Source organism: Eleutherodactylus coqui, chromosome 2 (assembly GCF_035609145.1).
Source record: "Eleutherodactylus coqui strain aEleCoq1 chromosome 2, aEleCoq1.hap1, whole genome shotgun sequence".
Taxonomy (NCBI): domain Eukaryota; kingdom Metazoa; phylum Chordata; class Amphibia; order Anura; family Eleutherodactylidae; genus Eleutherodactylus; species Eleutherodactylus coqui.
In genome coordinates this window covers 175,791,410-175,816,088 of record NC_089838.1, presented here as the reverse complement: position 1 = coordinate 175,816,088, position 24,679 = coordinate 175,791,410, and the positions used below count along the sequence as shown (strand labels likewise).

The 24,679-nt window shown below is 45.8% G+C and overlaps 2 protein-coding genes across 2 annotated transcripts in view; one reads left to right on the top strand and one right to left on the bottom strand.

Annotated features, from left to right (window-relative positions):
• Nucleotides 1–757: 757 nt before the first annotated feature.
• Nucleotides 758–21,514, top strand: PMPCB (peptidase, mitochondrial processing subunit beta). The gene is made up of 13 exons (XM_066591979.1): nucleotides 758–872; nucleotides 3,632–3,772; nucleotides 5,973–6,059; nucleotides 6,614–6,743; nucleotides 7,555–7,753; nucleotides 8,219–8,298; nucleotides 8,384–8,490; nucleotides 9,298–9,441; nucleotides 10,212–10,372; nucleotides 11,560–11,645; nucleotides 11,726–11,814; nucleotides 19,120–19,195; nucleotides 21,250–21,514. The coding sequence occupies exons 1-13, from the start codon at nucleotides 798–800 to the stop codon at nucleotides 21,312–21,314; spliced, it is 1,440 nt and encodes a 479-aa protein (XP_066448076.1). The 5' UTR covers nucleotides 758–797; the 3' UTR covers nucleotides 21,315–21,514.
• Nucleotide 21,515: 1 nt separating this feature from the next.
• Nucleotides 21,516–24,679, bottom strand: part of DNAJC2 (DnaJ heat shock protein family (Hsp40) member C2) — a 39,207-nt gene continuing 36,043 nt past the window's right edge. The window contains exons 16-17 of the mRNA XM_066591978.1: nucleotides 23,839–23,996; nucleotides 21,516–21,634 (exon numbers count right to left, since the gene is read on the bottom strand). Coding sequence (XP_066448075.1) covers nucleotides 21,560–21,634; nucleotides 23,839–23,996 — 233 coding nt within the window. The 3' untranslated portion in view covers nucleotides 21,516–21,559. The remainder of the gene's footprint in view (nucleotides 21,635–23,838; nucleotides 23,997–24,679) is intronic.

Below are 24,679 nucleotides of genomic sequence, written 5' to 3'. Positions count from 1 at the left end.
ACTTGTTCCGCGCATTACACGCACAATCTTTGTGCGTAATACGCAATGAGTAGGACCCATTAATTTAAATGGTTTGTTCAGATGACCGTATTTTTTCACACAATGTGCTATTGCATTAAAAAAAAAACTGGCACGCCCTTTCTTGGTACATATTACGCAACGTAGAAGCCTATTGAAATCAATGGGCGCGCCAAAACCCTGCATATTCCTTGACTATTTGTGCATGAAATCAGAGTTATCTTGTGCATTCTTCTTCACGTGTGTAAATATGCAGTGTATTATCACGCACAAAGACACAAAGTGGGCGAAATACGGGGCAGTGATTATGCAGCAGAAATGCGCTTACGCTCCTGTGAGCCGGACCTCGAAGCTCGATTCTGACCATATTAAATCAACCCTCAGGGTTGGCAGTGTGTGAAATACTGGCGTAGTTAGTTCAGCTCCAATGATGTTCAACATATAGAGAATTCCGCAGATTTGAAAAATTCACAGCATGTCTATTTCTTGCTGATTTCTTCCACTAATTCCATGGGGTTCGGTCAATCCCCATTCACTTACTGGCACTGTACTGTAATGTACTGGTTGGTATTTACAAGGTGTTTCATCACAGCCCCCGCAGGACGGGGCTCCACATAATAACACAGATTCATATTTTATATATATACCATATCCACGTATTTCCAGAAAGATGACGTCAGCGGTACGTGACGTCACGAGGGAGATACGAATCTGCTACTTCACAATGACAGGACAGATCTGAGACCGGAAGTGACGTCACACGTGTGTTCAGCGCAGCTATGGCGGCTCCCATGCTGAGGCTCGGCAGCGCTCTGGGGCGGAGAGTGATAAGTGGCGGTCCCGGCAGGTCGCAGGTAATGTAGTGTGGGGCTGCGGGAGACACATGGCGGCGCTGTAGCGGCCAGCCCCGGTGCTACAGCTCACTCCCGGCCGTACAGCGCTCACACGTGGGGAGTCTGGCTGCTGGCGGCTATAGGGTGCTCTGTGTCCAGATGACCAGTGGAGAGCCAGTTAGCCGCCCAGGAATGTTTGTCATGGGGGCAGACGATTATGTGTCTATGGGATCGAGTCACATCTGCGTCAGAAGCTGTACGCAGAGCCCCAGCGCAGATGTGATATGTAGTGCAGCATGTTGTGCTATCCGTCCAGGGTGTTCTGTGTGGTTGGCTGTGTAACCCCAGCGCAGATGTGACTGACCCCCAGCTGTCAGTCAGTGTGACGTCAGAACACTAATATGCGCAGCACTGTAATTGGCTGCTGATGATGTCACTTCCCCCATGCATGTAGCGCTGATTGGAACAGGATGCCATCCAGAGTCTGTTGGTGAAGTACTCCATATTGTGCTTTTAGTTTCTTCGTGTTTAATATTATAATACCAGTAATAAGAAATTATAACACCAGTGTTTCTGGTGGTGCAATGCATGACCCGCGCCCAGACGGCGCTGCTGCGTGCACGGCCTGCGCCCACATGGGCATTCTTCATCCCATACAACAGGGATCACAACCAGCACAGCAGACTCCTGCACACACTGATCACCCCCTGGTCATGTGACCCCGGACTCCTCCCACATAGGTGACTGATCACATGATAGTGACATCATCACAGGTGCTGTAAGCACATAGCTGCTGTCCACTTAGGTGTTTGTTAGTATTCCATAGCAACTGAGGCCACGGGGTTTGTAGGGGATGTAGTCCGCTCGTAATCTGCACAGGGATGAAGGACCTGTGATGACATCACGTAACGTCTTGTAACGCCATAACAACAGAGGAGAACGGGTAAATGTTTGCAGTTTTACTGCAAAATCCTTTGATCATTGGCCACAGTGGTTGAGTGTGATGTGGCCCGCTGCCCCCAATACTGTCCAGCTAAGCGCAATTTAACAAGTTCGTCCCTTTTCTAGTACAGCTCCATACATTGCACAGTTGCCTAGCTTGGTACTGCAGGCTGATTCCCATTGACCACAGTAGGCCTGCAGTACCAACCCCAGTCACTGCACAGTGTACGGAGCTGTCTGCTTCCTGCAGCACCACAGCTAGAAGTAGGGCAATGCTCTTAATACTTTATTAACTCTTTTCATGTGGTTGCAGGCATAGTATATAGCCTCTCCTTCAGCCTGTGTATTTTTAGAGTGAGGTGGTATTTTTCTGAATAATGTGCTCTAATGATGTTTTTAAAGGGGTAATCTGGGGGTGGGGGGGAAATCTAATTTAAATGTCATCACATTGTATAAAAGCAAAAAGGTCATGCTTGCCTTAAGACACTTTTACATGCAACAATTAGCGCTTAAAATTCGTTCAAACTGCCGAAAATGAGCGATAATCGTTACATGTAAATGCGGGCAGTCATGCACTATTTATTAACTTGTCATTTGCCGCTGGTTTTTAGCCCGCATAAAAACCATTGATTATACCTTTAAAGTGTACCTGCACATTCAGGTGATTTCAGATGAAGCTGCTGTGTGAATACATGAGCAATAACACAAGGCTCTATTCACATCTGTATCAGAGGCTCCATTCAGAGTCGGCATAACACGCTCGATGAAATAGTTGTGCATGCAGGACATTTTTGTCCGGTGAAAATGCTGCAATACCAATCATGGCCACTGCAGTGGGAATGGAGCTATTTGCTTCTTGCAGAAATCAACTCAGTGCCTAAACTGATTAGTTGGAAACCTGAGTAGCAGACGCCGCTGATCTACTATTGATGACCTATCCTGACAATAGGCCATCAATAGTTCACAACTGGACAACCCCTTTAAGGCTATGGACAGTCAATATTGTAAATCCTGCTACTATGTATTGCCAGTGGTCAGCCCATCCTTTATCTGTATTCAGTCACCTCTTATTTTAATGCTATGCAACAAAGGTTATGTTTCAATAGATATTCTTCACCCACTCCTTTTCACTCTAATTGGGGACTTTATACAATTAGGCTCAATATAAACTGATTTAATCCATAATATGACTTGTATATGGAGTTTCCACCCGTTCAGGCTGCACATCTAATTTTCTGACTTCTATGAGTTGATGGGTGCAGATTAACTGCTATACTTTTTCCCGTACACTGCACACATAAAAGTGCAAGATCCTTTTCTCTGTAGCACATCCTCATTAGTAACAGAATCATGGAGGACATTATACTGCAGTACTGAGCAGTGTAGATGTGATTCCAGTAGCTGGGAGACAGTAAATCACTTATTAGCTGCAGCAGCATGTTTGAGTTCTCTTCTCCCTCCTCCTCATATGCCTTATGACCAGCATGAGGCAGAAGAAAACAAGTACACTCCCCCCTCTCACGCACACACTGTAATCCATCTCGGTGTCTCTGTTACAAGAGACAGACTTCATGTGACAGCAGGCCATGGACTGCAAATAAGAAGGAAACTCACAGTTGCCAGCATTTAGAGTGATTTTTTTGGTACAAAAAATGTCATTTTACGTAAAGCAATATGCACTTTTTCTAGTTATTAAATGAGCCATTACTCGTGCACAGGTTTGTTCAAGGTGCTGGGCATATTTTATCAAGGTTATCAGTTTTGAAGAACATTACCGTATAGTTCACATTGTGTTCATGAACAGAGATCATTTTCCAATATTCTCTTTCTTTATGCAGCAAATACGGTTTTGTATAAACAAATACCAATCCACCCAAGCAGCGACCCAAGCCATACTGAATATCCCAGAGACAAAGGTAACCACATTAGAAAATGGTCTCCGAGTTGCCTCTGAAGATTCTGGAATTTCTACCTGTACGGTAAGCTAAGATTTGCTTCTTTGCACCCATAATGTATCCAACGCACATTAAGAGGTGAACCTGAAAGGATATTTGTCAACATCTCTGCAGTTACTAAATCAGTAGCGCTGCCAGGGCTGTGGAGTGAGGAGTCAGTCCCATTATGGTGGAGTTGTAGGCACTGAGCTAAAGGGATTGCACAAATATGCAGTGACTCCGCATGACACGTATTCACTGTGTATTTATGCAGGAAGGAATGTTGGACCTTCTTGCAGATTTTGCACGTGTAAATATACAGTGATTACACCAGCAGGTCAAATACGCATTGAATAAGTAGTTTTAGTCCGTGAAAAAGCTGCATATTCACGGCCTGAAGCTGAGCGCTGTGTGGATACTCTCCGTGTTACGAGCCACAAGGCCGACTTCACATCAGCATTTCTTTTTTATTTCCTTTTTCTATTCTGTCCTAAGAGCAGAAAATGGGCATGGGAATTCAGTGGTAAACAACAAATGATGATCTTTATGCCTGCGAAGGAGGAGTGATGGATGATAAGTGAACACATTGTTCAAACGTTGGCCATGTTTACGCTGAATGATTCTTGTCCGTTTTCACATGGTTCAACGATTTGAACAATAATCTTTCCTTGTTAAAGGGCCATAAGCTCCCTTCGGCCGTCTCTTACTTTATGTAAGCTGCTTTTATCACATCGGGCATGAATAGTATGTATCGCCGAGCAGCCTGGCCACAACTGTGCTATGCTCGCCTATAACTCGTATCGCACTCATCACGGACACCGCGTACGTGTTTTTTGCAATGTGTGGAAGGCTGCACAAAAATGGGACATGCTGCAATATATACCGTATATACCGGCGTATAAGACGACTTTTGAACCCCGAAAAATCGGGTCTGAAGTCGGGGGTCGTCTTATGCGCCGGTAATACAAAAAAAAAAAAAAGTGTAAAAAAAAAAAAAAATTCATTACTCACCTCCCCCGGCGTTCTGTCGCGCTCCGGCAGGATGTCGCTCGCTCCTCGTCCCCGGAGCAGCATTGCTTTCTGAATGCGGGGCTTGAAATCCCCGCTTCCAGAAAGCTAGTACACACGCCGGCAGCCATGACAGCATTGAATGGCTGTGATTGGCTGAAGGCGCACGTGTTAGCAATCACACCCATTCAATGATGTCATTGAATAGTGTGATTGGCTGAAGCCACGTGTGTTTTAGCCAATCACAGCCATTCAATGATGTCATTGAATAGTGTGATTGGCTGAAGCCACGTGTGTTTTAGCCAATCACAGCCATTCAATGATGTCATGGCTGCCGGCGTGTGTATTAGCTTTCTGGAAGCGGGGATTTCAAGCCCCGCATTCAGAAAGCAATGCTGCGCCGGGGACGAGGAGCGAGCGACATCCTGCCGGAGCGCGACAGGACGCCGGGGGAGGTGAGTAATGATTTTTTTTTTTTTCTCCACTGTATACCGGCGTATAAGGTGAAAGTTGGGGGGTCGTCATACGCCCCGTCGCCTTATACGCCGGTATATACGGTACATAATTTTTTCCATGCTACGAAAAATCACCCATGTAAATAAACCCATTGCAAACAATGGGGTCTATTTTCATGCGAGTTTTGTGCGACTTGCAATGCACAAAACGTGTGCAAGAAAAGGCCTTGTAAATATGGCCTGAAGAGCAACAGTTTGAGGAGTTCAGAACTCTGTCTCCTGTTCCCACTCGGCTCCTCTCTGGTGGGTAGCATGGCTCCAGAGGATGGCATCTCCAGCAGATGTGCCAAGTGTGCAACTTGTCTGTGCGATGCAAGAAGACTTTTTTCTTTCTTAAAGGGACAGCACAGCAGTGGAGATAGTCTCAAATAGTTGGTCACATTGGCACCCATTCAAATGGCCATCTGTAGCCATGTCACCCCTATTCTACTGAATGGATCTGAGCTGCACCTCTAGGCACAATCCATATATGGTGCCCTTCCTGGAGGAAAGTGCACATATTTATTTTTGCTTTAATTCTGAACACCCCTTTTAAGGTGATGAGATAATGGGGATCATCAGATGTCGGCGAATTACTTGTAGAAGACAGTAGAGAAGCCGCCTGGACCCGGTTTTATGCCTGAGTACTGCTGTTTGATAGCTAGAGAATCTCGTCTGAAGAGCAGCTTGTAATTGCGGTGGTGGTTATGTGCATGATTGGTTTTATATGTCATTTGTATTAGGTTGGTCTTTGGATTGATGCTGGAAGCAGATATGAAAATCAGATGAATAATGGGACCGCTCATTTTCTGGAGCACATGGCATTTAAGGTGAGTTTGAGCAAAACAATCATCGCTATGTTTTGTAGCCTTAGGCCTCATGTCCACGGGGAAAATCAGATCTGCTGCAGATTTGTAACGTGGATTTGGGCTGCGGGTGCACTGTAATTGTCTTTTATTTTTCATGCGGGAGATCAATTGAGCTATGTGCTCTATGAGCTCCTGCACGCGTGATCTGCACCTAAATGGAGCATGTCCATTGTTTTTCATGCTCCAGAAATTTTTAAATTCACTTTTATTGACCATCCGCGGGTATTTATCTGCCCACCGGTGATCAATGCATTCCTATGGGGCGCGGATCCGTGTGCGGGAAAAACGCTCCGGATTTTAATTCTTAATTTCCCCATGGACATGAGGCCTTAAAGAACACATTGGAAGCCACAGGCTTCACATACTTGCGTTCTGTAGCCCGTGTGAACGAGGCCCTATTTAGATTTTAAATCTTCTGTCTGTTCAGTTGCTTATTTTATTGTTTTTTACATTTAGGATAAACTCGGTATATCACAGTAGAAAGAAAAACCCTAATTTTATGTTTCTTGTTATAGGGAACAAAAAAACGTTCCCAACTGGACCTGGAGCTTGAAATCGAGAACATGGGTGCCCACCTGAATGCATATACATCAAGGGAACAGACTGTATACTATGCTAAGGCATTTTCCAAAGATCTGCCTAGAGGTACTTGGTTACATTCATTCACTTTTGTTTCAGTGAAGTTAAGTCCTCATTTAGTTACCGCAACTTGCTGTAAGTTTTTGTTTTTTCCCCCCTTTAAACGTGATATAAATAATGGTGTTCTGTCACACAGCTTGTTTTCATATAGACCATATAGATGACATTCCCCTCTATTAGCCACGGCACAAAGCAACCTCTATTCTGGAGAACTTGGCACTGCTATGTATTACATGGTGTCCCATTAATTTGAAGGGGTGCTACTATTATTCATTGCAGTGTAACATGTGACTGTCTAACAAGTAATTGCTGTGCGCAAAAGCAGCCGCAGCCACTCATCACCGGTGCGATACATGTAGAAACTATTTGTCTGAGCTGTTCTTCCAAAACCAAATTAGTTTTATGATGAATTCAGTGTTGCTCTGCAGTGTATCATAAAACAGGCTGGGCCCACTAGCAATAAGGATGTAGTGGGTTTCTTAGGCCCCCTGTCCACGGGCATAATTTCGCCAGTGGTAAACCGCCGGCGAATCACGCCTTCTGAAGCTTTCCATAGCGTTGCTATGGAAATCGCCGGCCCGGTGTCCATGAGCAGAGAATCATTGCGATTCTTCGCTCGCGGCCGACAGTTCGCAGCATGCTGCGAATTGCCCCGATTCTCCGCGGTCAGCCTATCTTGTCAGAGCTGCAGCAGGACACACAATGTATATTCATAAGTTGTCAATTTAATAAGATACAGAGAAGTTCAGGAGGATCCCAGTGTGATTTATATGGAGAAAACCCAGAGGATGCATGTTTGTTCAAACTTGTTTTGCAGCTGTGGAGATCCTTGCTGACATTATACAGAACAGCACATTGGGAGAAGCTGAGATCGAACGTGAAAGAGGAGTAATCCTACGTGAGATGCAAGAAGTGGAGACTAACCTACAGGAAGTAGTCTTTGACTACCTACATGCAACTGCCTATCACAATACTGCTCTGGGGAGAACCATCCTGGGACCTACTGAAAACATCAAGTATGTGATAGTCATAAATGGGTGGATTTAGTTTTTTTTGTTTTAAATCAGATTTCATTTTTATTAGTTTTCTCATACAATGTATATATAGAAAAACAGAACTATAAATTCCCTCCCTCGCCCGCTCTCCGGTCCGCTTCACTGTACAATCAGAAATAAAGGCAGATGCATTCATTTGATAGATTTGAATATATAAAGTTCTTGCACAATAGTCAATAATGGAGTCCCTGTACTGTGTAGCACTGTGAAGACCGCCTGAAGATATTCAGAGAGAAGCACGTATTGGGTCAATATCAGGGACATTCCATGAAAACGCCCATACACCCTATATCTCTTCAAACGAAGAAAGAGCATTCAGTCACGTCAAAAATCTGCTGCTGTGAATGAACCCATTGAATTGTATGATTGTATTTACACTTGATACGATTTGTTTCTGCACGTCTTTCATACATCCTATCGTTCCAGATCTATAAACAGAAATGACTTGGTGGAATATATAACGACACACTATAAAGGCCCGAGGATTGTCTTGGCTGCTGCTGGTGGTAGGTGACACATAGGAACCTGCTCCCCATGCAGTATGCTGAATTCACTCAGTTTATGAATGTTTATACATATTTTGGGTTTTAGGCATCTCGCATGATGAGCTGCATGATTTAGCAAAGTATCATTTTGGTAACCTGACAGCAACCTATGAAGGGGAGACCCTACCGCCATGCAGCTTCACAGGGACTGAGGTAAGCACTTCTTCATGCATCAGCCCCTCCAGAAAGGGCTCATCCCATGAAAAATATTGTTCATAGTTCATTCATGGTCATGAAAATTGTTTATAACCCCAGATATTCCAGAACTAATGTTAGAATAGCAAAGAAAAATAGTTATGGATCCCAGAATTTGGTGACAAAAGCGACATTTTTTTTTTAAGTTTATTTTTTAAAAGGAATAAACCAGTTTTTCTTATGTAAAATGTATCGCTGTAATCCTACTGATCCACGGAATAAGGCGAACATTTCATTTTTACTGCATTGTAACCACTGTGAAAACACCAACTCCAGAAAAAGTGCAATTGCGTGTTTTTCCATTTCACTCCACCTAGAAATCAAGTTTTTTAACACATTACATGGTACATGAATTGATAATAAAAACTACGGGGATTAAAAAAAAACAACAAAAAACCTGATACACATCAATGTCCACACACAAGTGCCAGACTGACACTGATTCCAGTAAGATGTAGGCATTCTGGGATTTGGTGATTTGAACCTACAACTTCAAATGACTCATTTAGCTTTTGAAAACCTAGTTTTACACATTTAATGTACTTTTTAGATTGTCGTATGGGAAGCATCCTATAATACAGTTTTAATCACCAACGCCTGGGTGTGCCCACTATGCCTACCCGCCTGGGTCTGGAGCAGTAGGCACATGCAGATGGTGGCACCAGTACATACAGCCCATATCAAATGTGAACTCTTTCATCTACTTGCTGAATATGTTCCCAGCCACAGATTAAATCATCAGTGTTTTCTCTTATATTGTTATAGATTCGTGTACGGGATGATAAAATGCCACTTGCTCATATTGCGATTTCAGTTGAAGCTGTTGGATGGTCTCATCCAGATACAATTCCACTCATGGTGGCCAACACATTGATTGGCAACTGGGACCGGTCCTTCGGCGGTGGAGCGGTATGGCACTTCTGTTTCATCTATTTTTCATAAAGTCTGTGCAATAAGGGGTTGTGTCATGAAAACAACTTGTCTCCTTATCCGCAGGATTGGTGATAAGTAGAGATGAGCGAGCGTACTTGCTAAGGCACATTACTTGAGCGAGTAGTGCCTTAGCCGAGTATCTCCCCACTCGTCTCTAAAGATTTGGGGTCCGGTGCCGGTGACAGGTGAGTTGCGGCGGGGAGCAGGGGGGAGAGGGAGAGAGAGATCTCCCCTCCGTTCCTCCCCCGCCGGCCCCCGAATCTTTAGAGACGAGCGGGGAGATACTCTGCTAAGGCACTACTCGCTCGCGTAATGTGCCTTAACGAGTATACTCGCTCATCTCTAGTGATAAGTGTCACCAATGGAGGTCTGACCTTTGGGACCTCCACCATTCACACAAACGGGTCTGAGCGTCCCTGTAGGAATGGACCAACGATCACGTGTGCACTGCCATTCCCTTCATCTCTATGGGACTGCTGGAGATATCAGAGGATAGTGTTTGGTTACCTCAGGCAGTCCCATCGACATTAATGGAGCAGAAGATCCAACTGGTAAGACTGCTACTGATCAGACACTTGTTACCTATCTTCTAGGTAATTGATAAGTTGTTTTTGTGGAATAACACCTTTGCTTTGAGCTGTCACCTCAGACACTAAAAGTGCCAGAAGGAAGGTTTCACTTTACAAAATTATGAATAAGTTTAGTTTCACTAATTCAGTTTTTTCTTTGTCTTCTTCATTGTGCAGAATTTGTCCAGTAAGCTTGCTCAGATTACATGTCATGGGAACCTGTGCCACAGTTTCCAGTCCTTCAATACCTGTTATACAGACACTGGACTCTGGGGCCTGTACATGGTTTGTGAGCCGAATACGGTGGAAGATATGATGCATTTTGTACAAAGGGAATGGTAAGCTTCCTAATGGAATATGAACAGCCTGCTCTAGTATTGTAATGATAACCTGGTTGTGTGGACAGATGCAGTAGATTAGTTAGGAAATCCGTAAAACCCCAAATGCCTGCCAGGAAACATTAGCTTGGATGTAAGAGCACGCCCCATCTGTCCAGCTTTTTTTTTTTACGAATTTGCTGTAGATTTCATCTATTAGTAAGCAGACGTTTGCATAGATAAACCTTTTATACCGTGTTTTGGGATATCCTTGTACAGTGATCCCTCAAGTTACACTGGCCTTCAACATACAGTGGTATATTCTAGGCCATTGTAACTCGAAACAACATTCAACATACAGTTTCTCAGACAGTCGGGATCTGTGGCATGTGTACATTGCCGGAAAATCCAATCAGTACGGGCATTTTACTGGTAAAACACTGGAATCAGTGAAGATGTTTGTACTTTAGCTGTCTAGTGGCATTCCTCTGCAGTACAGTGCGGTACGACATGTCCTGTACTGCCCTTTACCTGTACCAGGATGAGCTGCTCCTTTGGAGGACGGCTCCATGTTATTTTTTCTGGCACACTATGTTCAAGGCCCATTTACACGCAACAATTATCGCTCAAAATTCGTTCAAATGGCCACAAATGAGCGATAATTGCTACATGTAAACGTGGGCATCATGCACTTTTCGTCTTAACAATGACTTTATGGTGAACTTAAAACCCATCCTCCTGCCACAGAGAGATAAAAGTATCTCTCAATAGACCGCATGCTGTGTTCTCCACAGGAGCTGGAAGATTACATTGCATTCTGCTGACAGCCCTGACGAGAACAATGCAGCTGTTTGCACAGCTGGACGTCTGATTAGTCACATTCTGGGCTTCTGGAGGCCCCTTTACATGCAAATGAAGATGATACAGTATTAATGAACGTTAGTGTCCATTAACCCTTTATGCAAAAAGATCACGAAAACTTTGAATCTTTGGAAAGATTATCTTTGAGTGTAAATGGGCCTTTACTGTACAGACCTTGAAGGTGCTCCTGTCTTTTACAAAGAAAGTAATTATTTGTGGTTCATATTTTGGTGTTTTGGAACCAATTATCAGTTTTCCATAGTTATGCATTCAACATGTCATGTTAAATACTTTTGTATAAAAGATTATACTTGAATGTGTGACTGATCTTTGTGTTAACCTGTTAGGGTAAGACTCTGCACAAGTGTTACAGAAGGTGAAGTTGCAAGAGCAAAAAACCTGTTGAAAACAAATATGTTGCTTCAGTTGGATGGTAAGACTCTCAACTTCAGTGTTGTAATTTTATTCTTAACACTTAATTTCTTTTTATCATATCACTTGCTGTTTCTAAAGGTTCAACCCCTATCTGTGAGGACATTGGTCGACAAATGTTGTGTTATAACCGAAGAATACCATTGCCTGAACTGGAGGCAAGAATTGAAGTAAGTATCAAACTTATAGCTGTAGTGTACATTTGACTGGAGAGAGACCTGGCAAAGGGTTTTTAAAAGTGTAGTTACTATTTAAGCCAGTGTTTCCTCAACAGCTCATATTTTTAGGATATCTAATAGTGTGGCAATGTGTGAGGTGCTGACAATAATTACATCACATGTGCAATACTGAGGAAATCCTGAAAACATGACCTGTTGGGGTGCCTTGAGGACTGGAGTTGGGGAAACACTGCTTTACGCTGTTTTATAGGTCACCAGTAAAATACACTTCAGCTCTCCTTTAGAACTACTAAGATATGTTATCTTATGCCAACACAAATGGGTGTTCCAAAGCTCTTACTTGATGGTAAATCATTGAGAGCTGGCCATGCAGTCACCGGACAGCGCTTGTAATCTTACAGATGGCAATGATGGGGCTGCATTCTATTTTCCTTGTTTGCCCTAATGCCTCACCCATAGGCCTAATGTCTACGGCACATGTGGATTCAAGGTGCGGAATCTACTCGTGCCTACAGCGATGGACATTTTCTTACCTGTCCCTATGTGGTGCAGGTTTTCTCCGTCCCAGATGGATTTTTTTTTTTTTTTCTGCACAGCGGATTTGGCGAGCATTTTATTTATTTTTTAAATATCCTGCTTTCTCGGGGATCAGACTGCTTCCATTGACTTCAAAGGAAGCTGTCCCTGTGGGAATCCGTAGAAAATGGAGCATGCTGCATTTTTCTTTTTAACTGCGTGTGTGATCTGGAAATTGGGAAAAATGACATCCGCATGTATTTAATTATCTGCGGGTGCCAAATGATTGTCTATGGGCTGATTGAATTGCGTATCGCACCTACAGGGGACACGCACGGATTTCACAATTCAATTAAACCAGTGGAAATCGGGCCTTATACATGGTGTCGTAAGCCTTTATAATACTGTTTGATTGGATCATTAGCCCTGCAGTCAGGTGGGGAATTGTGATTATAATATGGATACTAAAATGCATCCACATTACAGCTGTCTTGAGTTTGTATTTTCTATCAAATCAATACTTCTGTTTTGGGGTTGAATTTGTGCACACTGCGGCAGAAAAGACAGGAATTAGGTCCTACCTGTTAATTCCTTTTCTTGAAGTCATCCTGACAGCATACACATGGAGGTTGTCTGCTGGACACCTGTTGGGACAGGAAACGGAAAATACAAAAGGCAACTCCCACCACCGGCTCACCAGTGTGTACCAAATAACTACAGTGACCCAGCTTTGCTTAACCAATCATTTTTAATATAGAAATCATAGTACAATACGTTACTTCACGTAAAATATAACCGAAGGGAGGGAAAAGCCCCTATGCTGTCAGGATGACTTCAAGAAAAGGAATTAACAGGTAGGACCTAATTCCTGTCTTCCCCTCATCATCCTGACAGCATACACATGGAGGAATACCAACGACCAAGGGCTTTAGGGAGGGACCACTGCCTGTAGCACCTTCCGCCCAAAGGCCATATCACGGTTGGCCCCCAAATCCAGGCGATAGTGTTTAACGAAAGTATGTGTGCTCGACCCGTGGCGGTTCTGCAGATCTGGTCGGTTGTCGCCTGGGCTCTCTCCGCCCAGGAACAGGCGACCGCCCTAGTGGACTGGGCTCTAACGTCGCCCGGGAGTGGGATCCCCTGGGATCTGTACGCCTCTTCTATGGCCCTCCTGACCCAACGCGCTAAGGAGTCCTTAGTAGCGGCCCCTCCTCTGCGTGGACCCTGAAATTGAATGAAGAGGTTGTTAGACTTCCTGAAGGAATGTGTGACCTCCAAATACTTCAGGACTGCTCGTCTAACATCTAAATTATGGAACCTCTGTTCCGTGGTATTACGGGGTTCCTGGCAGAAGGAGGGAAGTACTATACGCTGTTCTCTGTGAAAGTCTGTGAGAACTTTTGGTTGAAAGAAGGGGTCAGGCCTGAACTCGATTTTATCTGGGAAGGTGGTCATGTATGGGGTCCTAATCGAAAGGGATTGGATCTCCCCGATCCGTCTGGCGGATGTGATGGCCACTAAAAAGGCAACTTTGTAGGAGAGCATCTTTACTGATAGACCTTCCAGGGGCTCAAAGGGGTGTGCGCAGAGGGCCTGCAAAACAAGGTTCAGGTCCCATGTGGGCATGGTTTCTCTTATAAAGGGATGGAGTCTGACTGCCCCATTCAGATATTTCTTAATTAGCCTATGGTCGCCTAAGGGGAAGTCGAAGAAGGCCCCAAGGGCGGCCACCTGGACCTTAAGGGTACCAGGCCTTAGCCCCATGTCCAAACCATCCTGTAGGACCTCCAATATTTTGTTAATGTCGGGCTGTTGGAGGTCATGTATACTATGCCCCAACCACCTAGAGAAGGTATCCCACACCCTGGAGTATATTTTTCTGGTGGATTTTTTTGAGGCTCTCACATAACGTAGTGGTCACCCTCCCTGATAGACCCTGGCTCAGGTATTTTACCCGCTCAACTTCCAGGCCGCCAGTCTGAACTGTCGGACCTTTGGGCATATCAGGGGGCCCTGCTGAAGGAGGTCGTCTCTCTGCGGCAGATGTAGAGGCTCCTGTGTCGAGAGAGCGGCCAGGAGCGGGAACCAGGGTCTCTTGGGCCAGAATGGGGTCACCAGGATAACGGAGCCTGGGGACTTCTGAATTTTCCTTAGGACCCGAGGAATCAGGGGGATAGGCGGGAAGGCGTATGCAAGGTCCCAATCCCAGGCCTGGGATAGTGCATCTATTCCCAGGGAGCCCCCGTCTGCTCCCCTGGAGAAAAACCAGGGACACTTGGTGTTCTCCCGAGAGGCGAACAAGTCCACCTGAGAGGCGAACAAGTCCACCTTGGGTGTCCCCCAGCTCTCTAAAATTAGCTGGAACGCGTGTGTGGATGTAGAGTCCACTCCCCGGGGTCTATCTTCCTGCGGCTGGGATGGTCCGCCATGGAGTTCTCTGGGCCCCTTACGTGGTACGCTGTGACGGAAGGCGTCCGCTGCTCTATCCACCCGAGAACTTTCGCCGCCAGGTCTTGGAGTCGGGGGTTCCGCGTGGATCCCTGGTGGCGGATGAGGGACACAGTTGTTATGTTATCTGAAAAGATCTTAATGTGTCTACCCCTGATCTCTGTCTCGAGGCCCCGAATGGCCTTCCAGACAGCGCAAAGTTCTTTGTAGTTGGAGGATTGAGCAGCTTCCTCCCGGTTCCAGCCCCCTTGGACATAATGACGGCCTAAGTGGGCCCCCCAACCAGTTGCACTTGCGTCAGTAAAGATGGATACTGGGGATGCGGGGTTCCAAGCCGTGGCTCTGGCAAGTTTGGAGATAGACATCCACCATTCCAAGGAGGATTTTATCTTGTAGGTAAGGACGACTTTCCGATCCAGGGAGGCGGGGGATTTATCCCAGTTGTTTAGGATAAAGTCTTGGAGGGTTCTACAATGTAACTGGGCCCAAGGGACTACCCCGATGCAAGATGTCATGAGGCCGAGGACCCTCATGCCTCTCCTAAGGGAGACTTCAGTGGTTAGAGAAAGTGCCCGACACTCATCCTGGATCGTTTTTTGCCTTTCTAGGGAAAGGGATAAGCACAGATGGTGTGAGTCCAGAATCACTCCCAGAAATTTTTTTTTTTTTTCTGCTCGGGCAGAAGACTGGATTTAGAGGAGTTGATGATCCAGCCCAATGACTCGAACAGACGGAGTGTGAGGTTGACCTGGAACTGGAGTTCTGAAGCCGATCCTGCTATAATCAGGAAATCGTCGAGGTATGGGACAATCAACACCTTGTCAGTCCTTAGTGCCGCCACCATCTCTAACACCAGTTTGGAGAACACCCGGGGTGCGGAGGAAATCCCGAACAGCAGGCACGTAAATTGAAAGTGAGAGACAGAGCCATCTATCACCAGGGCAAACCGCAGAAACCGCTGGGAATCTATGTGTATAGGGACATGGTAATATGCGTCCTTTAAGTCCACGGTGGCCATGACACTATCCGGCGCAATTAAGGGGATTGCTGACCGCACCGATTCCCTTTTTAAATCTTTGATACGCGATAGATTTATTCAGGAATTTCAGATTAATTATAGTTCTATAGGATCCGTTGGGTTTTTTGATTAGGAACAAGGGGGAGTAGCACCCCTTGAATAGTTCTTCTGCGGGAACCCGAGTGATGGCCCCTAGGGACAACCGCTCTTGCACCCCCAACTGGAGGGCCTGAGCAGACGCAGGTGACTGGCAGGGGGTGACCACGAACTTCCGGGGAGGAGGGGAGGAAAATTCAATTTTGTAGCCATCCGAGACTAGGCGTAAGGCCCAGGGATTGGAGGTCACCTCGTTCCATCTAAGGGCGAACCCCTTCAGTCTACCCCCTACTTGTAGGATCCGGGAAGGCGGATTCTCACCCTTTCCGCCTTTTGGGATAGGACCAGCGTCCGGTTTTTCCTTTCCCCTTGTATGCTCTAGAGGGAACAAGAGGAGGAGGGTAGGAGGAGGAAGGCCGCTTAAACGATTTCTCCGATGGTAGTCCCTGGCTCTTATCCAATGCCTTCTCTAGGAGAGTATCCAAGGAAGGCCCGAAGATTCTGTGTCCTTGGAAGGGCAGGGAACAGAGTCTATTCTTGGAGGTGTTATCTCCTGTCCAGGCCTTAACCCAGACAGCCCTCCTGGCTGTGTTCAAGAGGGCTGCTGAACGGGTCCCGAACCTCACTGACTCCATAGAGGCGTCTGCCAGGAAGCCGGTTGCCTGCTGGAGGAGGGGAAGGCAGCTGGAGATGTCCTCCCTAGAGCTCCTCTGAGAAATCAGCGTCTGGAGTTAGTCTAACCAGACCGACATAGATCTCGCCACAGATGTGGCCGTGATGTTGGCTTTGACGGTCAGGGCTGCGGTCTCCCAGGCCTTTTTCATCGCAGAATCCACTCTGGTATCTAGTGGATCCCGCAGTTGGGAAATGTCCTCAAAGGGGAGGGCTGCTTTTTTTTGAGACCCTGGCAACCGCCAGATCCACCTTAGGGACGGTTTCTAGGAACTCGATATCTTCTGGTGTGAAGACCATCCGATCCTTGAATTCCTTGGACAGGAAGAATTTCTGATCTGCCTGTTTCAACTCTGTCAGGATCAGCTGTTTTAAAATGTCATTAACTGGAAATGACGGTTTTGGCTGTGGTAGGAGTCCCCGGAACAGGCTATCCTGAAAGGATGGCTGCTGCGGCACCTCTTCCTCCACCTGCATGGTGCGCCGGACTGCAGTTAACAGCTGACCCAAGTCCGCCGATGAAAAGAAATACTTCCTTGCATCCTCCATGGGCGGCATGGATTCTGAAGGAGAATCTTCTAGGACCTCCTCAGAGTCTGACTCTTCCATTCGTGCCCGCCTTACCCTTTTCGTGGGGGGCGGCAGAGAAAGAGATGAGAGCGAGGCTTCAATCTCCTCGCAGATCATGGATCGGATGTCCGACATGCCCTCTTCGCGGATCACCTTCTCCGTACAGTCCGCGCATAGTGGCTTGGTGTGGCCCTCTTCTAGCCGCCGCAAGCAAACTGGACATTTGCGCACTCGCTTTTTGGCCTCTCTAACCTTTGTGCATCTCTGTCCTAAGAGACGGAGACAGCAAAAAGGACTTCCAGCACCAGATCCTGATGTCTCAATCCTCCCTCCCCGGTACTCCCAAAGCAGTCTACTCACCAGCAGACTGCTTTCAGTGTCCTCTCTGGCTGACATCTTCAGTAAGGTGCAGACAGGAGAGATGCAGAGGAATACAGTCCTTTTAAATTTTCAAATTTGGCGCCGACACGCCCTCTTTAAGTGAGGCCCCGGCCGCGCTGACGTCACGGCGACGCGCCGGACCCGGGGGATACGCTGCATACACTGGGATGCACGCCGACCAGCACACCTGTGGGGACGCACGCCGACCAGCACACACGTGGGGACGCCGACCGGACCCGCCGCCTAGGAGACACACATGGCGCCGCGCTCGCGCCGAACGGACCGCCCCGAGCGCTGCTGGCATACCTCTCTAGACGTGGATCCCTGGAGACACCGGCATCCGAGCCTGCAGGTACCGGGGCTGCTTCCTACCGGTACGACAACCCCACTGGGCAGCGTACCGGGGGAGGATTTTCCCACTGGGGGAACAGTGCTGGGTAGATCCTGCGGGTGAGGGTCCCCTCGTAGGGTCTCACCTGCGCAAGCCCTGCCAGCCCGAACAGAGGGTCGTCCCCCCACGGGCAGACAGGCTGCATGGGAGTCTTCTTTCTTCATTCACCTCCAGCATACACCTGGAGGCTTCCGCTTGGACTGTCCTGTAGGGACAGGAAGACACTGGTGAGCCGGTGGTGGGAGTTGCCTTTTGTATTTTCCGCTTCCTGTCCCAACAGGTGTCCAGCAGACAACCTCCATGTGTATGCTGTCAGGATGACGAGGGGAAAATAAAAAAAACACCACGTTGGAAGAATATTGAAGTTCCCATAGTGGCCTAATAGACCTGTATTGGGTCCAGCTATAACAGCCACAATGTGGCCATGTCCGGTGGGACAAACTTGTGCAGCACAGCATCCATGTCATGAAAAGCGGCTTTGTGGATTCATATATTTGAGGGCCATCCCCCTTTAATATACTGGGCAGTCTGCCATTAGGGAAAAGAAACCCAATTACATCCCAACAGCACAGGGTATTGGCAACAGGAAGGGGTTAAAAACTGATCACACTGGGCGGAAGTACTAATCAATGATAGATAAGGAAAACACGAGTATCAAGAGATGTTTCCATCTCTGCCAAACGGGGCTAAAATGGGAACACCCCTTCATATGAAATGGCTAGGATGATTGAAAGAGCCAATGCTTTTTCCATAACTTCCATTAAAGTCCATGGAAATTACCAAAGCAGCTTAGCTTGCTGCACTATGCTGTTTGTGTAGCTCCTCTTGACCTTTATGGGAGTTACAGAAAAATTGTAGCCCAGTTGCTTCAATCATGATGGCCATGTTTGGCCAAAATGCAAACACTCCTCGAAATTGTAATATCACTTGTTTAGTTTGGGAATGTAAAAAGCAAGCAATCAGCACAACTACCTCTGTAATCCTGGCCACTTCTGGCAGCTGGGCTAGTGGGGGCCAGAACAGGAGATAGTTTTAGGTCCCAAAAGTGTGACCTGCATCTGTAATATTTGGGAATTCTCCTTTTAATAATACACAAACCATTAAAATTGAGAAACTCCTGTATCTATTACCATCATATTAAGTAGTTGTAGTACTGTAGTTTTTTGTGCATCATATAAAGCAATTCTTTTTCAATTTAATTTAGCTAATTGATGCCCAAACCATAAAGGATGTGTGCACCAAATACATTTATGACAAGCGTCCAGCAATAGCAGCAGTTGGTAAGTCATACCAATATTTGTATTGAGCAAACCGTTAGTGTTTAAGGCAACATATTACATGTTTTTCCCGAAAATAAGCCCTAGCTATACTAGGTTAAAAAAAATAAATACTCACCTAACCACTGCCGTCTGTCCTTTGCGCTGCAGTCCTCAGCGCTGACAGGATTCTCTTCTGGTGGCGGGGCTTTGAATACCCCGCCTCTGGTAAGAGAGCGCTGTGATTGTATCGAGCGCCAGCCAATCAAAGCTGGCGCTCGATCATTCACAGCCGTTCAGTGAATGACATCACTGAATGGCTGTGATTGCTTCATCGAGCGCCGGCTCTGATTGGCTGGCGCTCGATCCAATCACAGTGCTTAACGGAGGGCGGGGTGTTCAAAACCCCCGTCACCAGAAGAGAATCCTAGTAGCGTGGGGACCAGCGCCTGATTGCTTATACTCACCAAGCCACCGGCGTCTGTGTCCCTCACGCTGGTCCCCACACTGCTGCAGTTATCTTCTCCTGGTAACGGGGCTTTGAATACCCCGCCTCCGGTAAGCGCTGTGATTGGATCGAGTGACAGCCAAGCAGCCGGCGCTCAATGAACCAATCCCAGCACTTACTGGAGGCGGGGTATTCAAAGCCCCGTTACCAGGAGAAGAGAATCCTGTCAGCACTAAGGACTGCAGCAGCGTGGGGACCAGCGTGTGGGACACAGACCCCGTGGCTGGGTAAGTATAAGACACTGTGCCTCCTTTTGAGGTAAAAATTAATATAAGACAGTGTCTTGTCTGGGAGTGATATTAGAGCAGAAATTCTAAACAATATTTATTATTACTGTATTGTGGCCCCTGCAAACCCATCTCCTGACCTAGTGATATGCTAGTGGGTTGGTATTTAAAGGTGTTGTGCCAAGCCATAAATTATAAAATGATCCCTTATCCACAGGATAGGGGATAACTTGGGTGTAATTCTGAAAATCTCCACGTGACTCTGGCGGAGTCGTGCGTGGCTCCATTCATCTCATCTCAATTACAGCGCCAAGTGCTTGTACTTGACAATTTTCTGGCGCTCTAAAAAAAAACCAAACAAAATCGACCACTGCTTTATTCATGTTGGGCCACCCAATTCTTGGACTTGCTGGAACTTGTCAAGGTCTGATCCCCACCAATCATAAAGTTATCACCTAACCTGTGGATGAGGGATAACTTTGCATAAGCCCTTTAAGGGGGTCTCTAAGAACAGATTAAACCTCCCCATGCAAAAATGGTTAACTTGTCCAGCAATTCCTTCACAGCATTATATATAACGTTTAAATGGCGTTATTTTCATATAAATTTGCCTCTATCCAAATGTCTTCTATTTTTGCATAGGCCCCAATTGAATGTTGCAGATCAATTGGCACTTATTAGGCAAAGATAAACAAAGTGCTGTTTTTAAAACTTGATTTATTGAAGGAAGAATGCTGTTCAGCCCTTCTGGGCCCGATGTGGGAAAGTAATTGCCCCCTTACCTACTCTATTAAACACTTCAAGGTAACCAGCCACATCCCCACAGCACTATAAACTAAGTTATTCTGCTGGTAGGGGACATGACAGGGAGCCAGGGCAGTCCCATGTATGCGCTTCTCAGACTTGTAGAATTACTTTTTCATATAGGTTTTGAAAAAAAATCTTTACCTTCAGTAAAAGGAATGATTTAGAAGTTGGATTTTCTGATTACTTATGTTAAAAATCATTAGTTACTTGGATCATCTGAAATATTTAAATGTGATAAGTTTGAAAAGTTTTTGCCCTTTTTTTCACCTTCGTGTTGTATGCAAGTCTTGCATGTTGCAGCCTAAAACTAATACCTAGCCACCGGATAGGTGATAAGTGTTAAATGGGCGAAGGTTGATTGCAGCAATTGTTGTCAAAGGAGACCTTCCAGCCACACACCCATGGCAATAAGGGGTTTATCTAGTATGGTAGTCAAGCATTTAATCTTATGACTCTGCCAGAAAGAGCTGGGCCCAGAACTAGCAAGTGAGATTTAAGTGGAAAAAATTGGTAATCACCTCATTTTGCTCTTCCAGGGCCCATTGGACAGCTTCCCGAATATGACCGGATTCTCAGCGGCATGTACTGGCTCAAGCAATGATCAAAGCCATGCCAGTAGCAGATATTTATATTCAAAATCCAATGTAATTTCCTGAAGCTTTTTGTAATACAAGATGTGTCTATTTTGATCCTTGTAGGTATCTATTAAACTACCTTAACCACTTAGTGTTTTGCAATGGAGAACTGTTAAACATTTTACTATTTAAACATGCAAAGAAATAAATGTAACCAAAGACGTGGGCAGCATTTGCTTCTTTTATTATAAAACATAACACACAAACAGGTTTATTTCTTTGCCTTGGTTGTATTAAGCACTTGTTCTTGAGCAGCTTTCTTGGCCTTTACCATTTCTACAAGCTCCTATGAAAAACAGTAAAAATAGTTTTAAAACACAATTTAATGCAGACTTTAATGTTAATTATCATACATTCTCATAGTAAATATGAACCGTACTGTTGTATCTTGTCTCCACCAGGATTATGGGTGGAGACTGCCTAAGGTAAAGGGAACGCCCCCAAGGTTCTCATTGGCAGCCAGATAAACATGCCGACTGATCTGCCCATAGCTTGGTGGAAGCTTCTAACTAACAGCCGCTGGCAGGCGATTTACCCCCCGGCTGATAGCTACAGGCCAGCTCCTGCTGTTTTCCCTGCCGCTGATAGCTGGAGTTCCTGAATGGCAAAGCAGGACAGCTGTAGCTAGTGTCCTGTTACCATGATAACCTGGCGGCTACACAAGAGGGAGCTCCCTCCCTTTGTGAAGCCTTTGCACGTCTTCACCAAGCTGCTGCTCTCAGAAGCTCGTGGCCAATCAGAAGCTTCCACCGAGCTATGGGCAGATCGGTGAGGGTGTGTATCCAGCTGCCAATGAGAACCTTAGGGTGTTCCCTTTACCTCAGGCAGTCTCCACCCATAATCCTGGTGGAGACAAGTTACAACAGTACCCATGTGAACTGCATCATAAGGATAAATGCAAATCAGATAGATCTACCTATAAGATTGTAGCTCACCTTGAAAAAAAGCCCACAACATAGCCCATTGACAGAAAACCAGTATAGTTATTGGTTTCAGAATAAAACAAAGCAAATATTTTTGTTTAAACTTTAAACCTGGTGTCACTGTAATCGGTATTAGTTTAATATGTCTCCCCCGGAAGTATAGCTGGTGACGGGTTGGTCGGGCTGAATGCTCAGGTAACAGGAGATTGAGTAAACCTTCACAGACAGGACCTGACTCCACACAAGAACCAACTTTCATTTCTCGGCAGCAGAAGCCGCCTGCTGCCACAGCAAGCTGGCTGATGACGGCAGGAGCCAGCTCCTGCCACAGCAGTCAGTGGGTGTTCGACGGTGACAGTTGCCCGATGCCTTCTCCATCTCACAGTGCACGTCAGCAGAAGCCTCTTTCAGCCACAGCGTCAGTGGGTGTTCGGCAGCGACAGCTGCCTGATCAGTTCTCGACCTCGCACTGCACCTTCTGCAGGAGCCCAAACACGTCAAGCTGGTAACTGATGAAGAGGTTGTGGAGCAGAAGGAGGAGGGGGCTCTCCACTACTGCCATCCTACCTCCTCAGGCTGCTGGTGTGCGCCACAGGAACTTCAAGCGGGTAACGTAGAGGGGGCTCTCCACCGCCGGAATCCTCTCTCTGCTGGCCGCCAGTGTGCACCGCAGCCGACCTCATTCATTTGCAAGGATGGAGCCCAAACTGGCAGCTGCAGTTTCTCTGGGAACTAATCCCCAGCTGGGGGAGTTACCTGAGCGTTCTGCCTGCCAACCCGTGTCTTTACCCATACTTCTGGTGAAGACATATTAAACTAATACCACTGTAATCATACTGACCCACATTAAAATAAATAGCATTTTTCTCCATTTCACCTCACTAGTTCATAAAAATTAGGGAGAGCGCCATTGCTCCAGGAGAGTGCTGGAAAAAAACTTTATGAACTACTGTACAGATTTTACTCACCAGGTGCCAGGCGGAGCAACAAAAAGAACGAATTCCTTGTGTTCCGCCAGCACCAAACAATCCACGTTCACCTTTCAAGGTTTCTTGGCTGGAGGGTCTGTGGTTTAATCCAGGATAGCTTACGGTGAAAAAAAATCGCTAGATTCCACTATGCTATACTGGAGAGCAGCAGCTAGAAAAGTACCCCATGATTCAGTACCCCATTTATAAGCTTGATAAAGACGTCAGGAGACGTTGAAACGCGTTGCTTTTAACATTTGTTTGTACTTTGAGGGAACAATAAATTTAGCCTGCTATTTACCAAGGTTTTAGAGGCTTATTCCCTATCATGTCCCCAGGGCTGATGGTGTAGCGCAGCCTAAAGAAGAGTTTTTTTTCTGTTTTTTGTTTGACCTTACTAGTTCAAAGATGTTAGGCCACTGGTTGCTATAAAAACCCATTGGCACATTGCAATTGCGTTGCCTGAACTACCAAGGAACCGCCCCTCCCTCGAACTTGCTCAGTTTCTGACAGCCTGGGGGTTGAACAGCCAGGATTGGAGCTAGCTGACACTTGAGGTATAAGTGTTTGGCAGTGGAAGGGGTTAAATTGCGTGTTACCTTATATCTTTTCATGCAGTCCTTCTTGGACCTGCCAGGGACAGCATCTGCAATCTTCTCCCACCTTTCAGGAGTATTCACAGGATAAGTTTTCAACGCTTGCTCTAGAAGTTTTTGTTCTTCAGTGGTCCATGGTGTGGAGAGGTCTGCACCAGGAGCTTTTTAATACAAATAAACAAAGCAATCAGTCTACCAGTGTCTGCACCGTCCAGCATTACAGAAATATAAAAAGGTAGTGACCATCTAAATACTGGGAGCCAAAGCTAGTTAAGTGTATATTCCCAATGCAGACATTCTTGCTACTGTCCCATTTATCTGAGGGGTACTTACAGAAATCAACTCAATGAATTAAATCTAATTTTCAAATCACAAGTTTCTGCAATAAATGACAAGTTAATATATCCCTAAAGTGGTTGTCCAGGAAAAAGTTAAACAGGAAAAAAAAAACCAAAACTACAATCTGATTCCTAAATCCCTTCAGTCATTTCTAACCACATTCTGTCTAACAGTTCAGACAATAGCATTTGAACGAGCAAACCATGTCAGCACTAGCTTGTTGGCTTATGCAGCCCGTTTATACAGGCAGATACAGAGTTGGCCCGTTCAAACAAGAAATCATTCAGTCATTCTCATTCACTTTTATATAATGAACGACTGAATTATTGGTATTTAAACTGAACAATTAGTGAACGAGCCAAAAGGTGATTTCTATACCTGCATAAAAAGAACAAAAAGCTAACTTGTCGTTCCATCTTTGGCTGCATTTACACTGAGCGATGAACAGTGTAAAAGAGCCTGCAGGTGCAATCATTGGAGAAGGTAAACGCTCACTGTCAGACCA

Coding starts and splice junctions, on each gene's coding strand:
- PMPCB (XM_066591979.1), top strand. CDS start 798: ATGGCGGCTCCCATGCTGAGGCTCGGCAGCGCTCTGGGGCGGAGAGTG. Junction 3,773..5,972: donor CTGGAATTTCTACCTGTACG/GTAAGCTAAGAT, acceptor CATTTGTATTAG/GTTGGTCTTTGGATTGATGC. Junction 6,744..7,554: donor TTCCAAAGATCTGCCTAGAG/GTACTTGGTTAC, acceptor CTTGTTTTGCAG/CTGTGGAGATCCTTGCTGAC.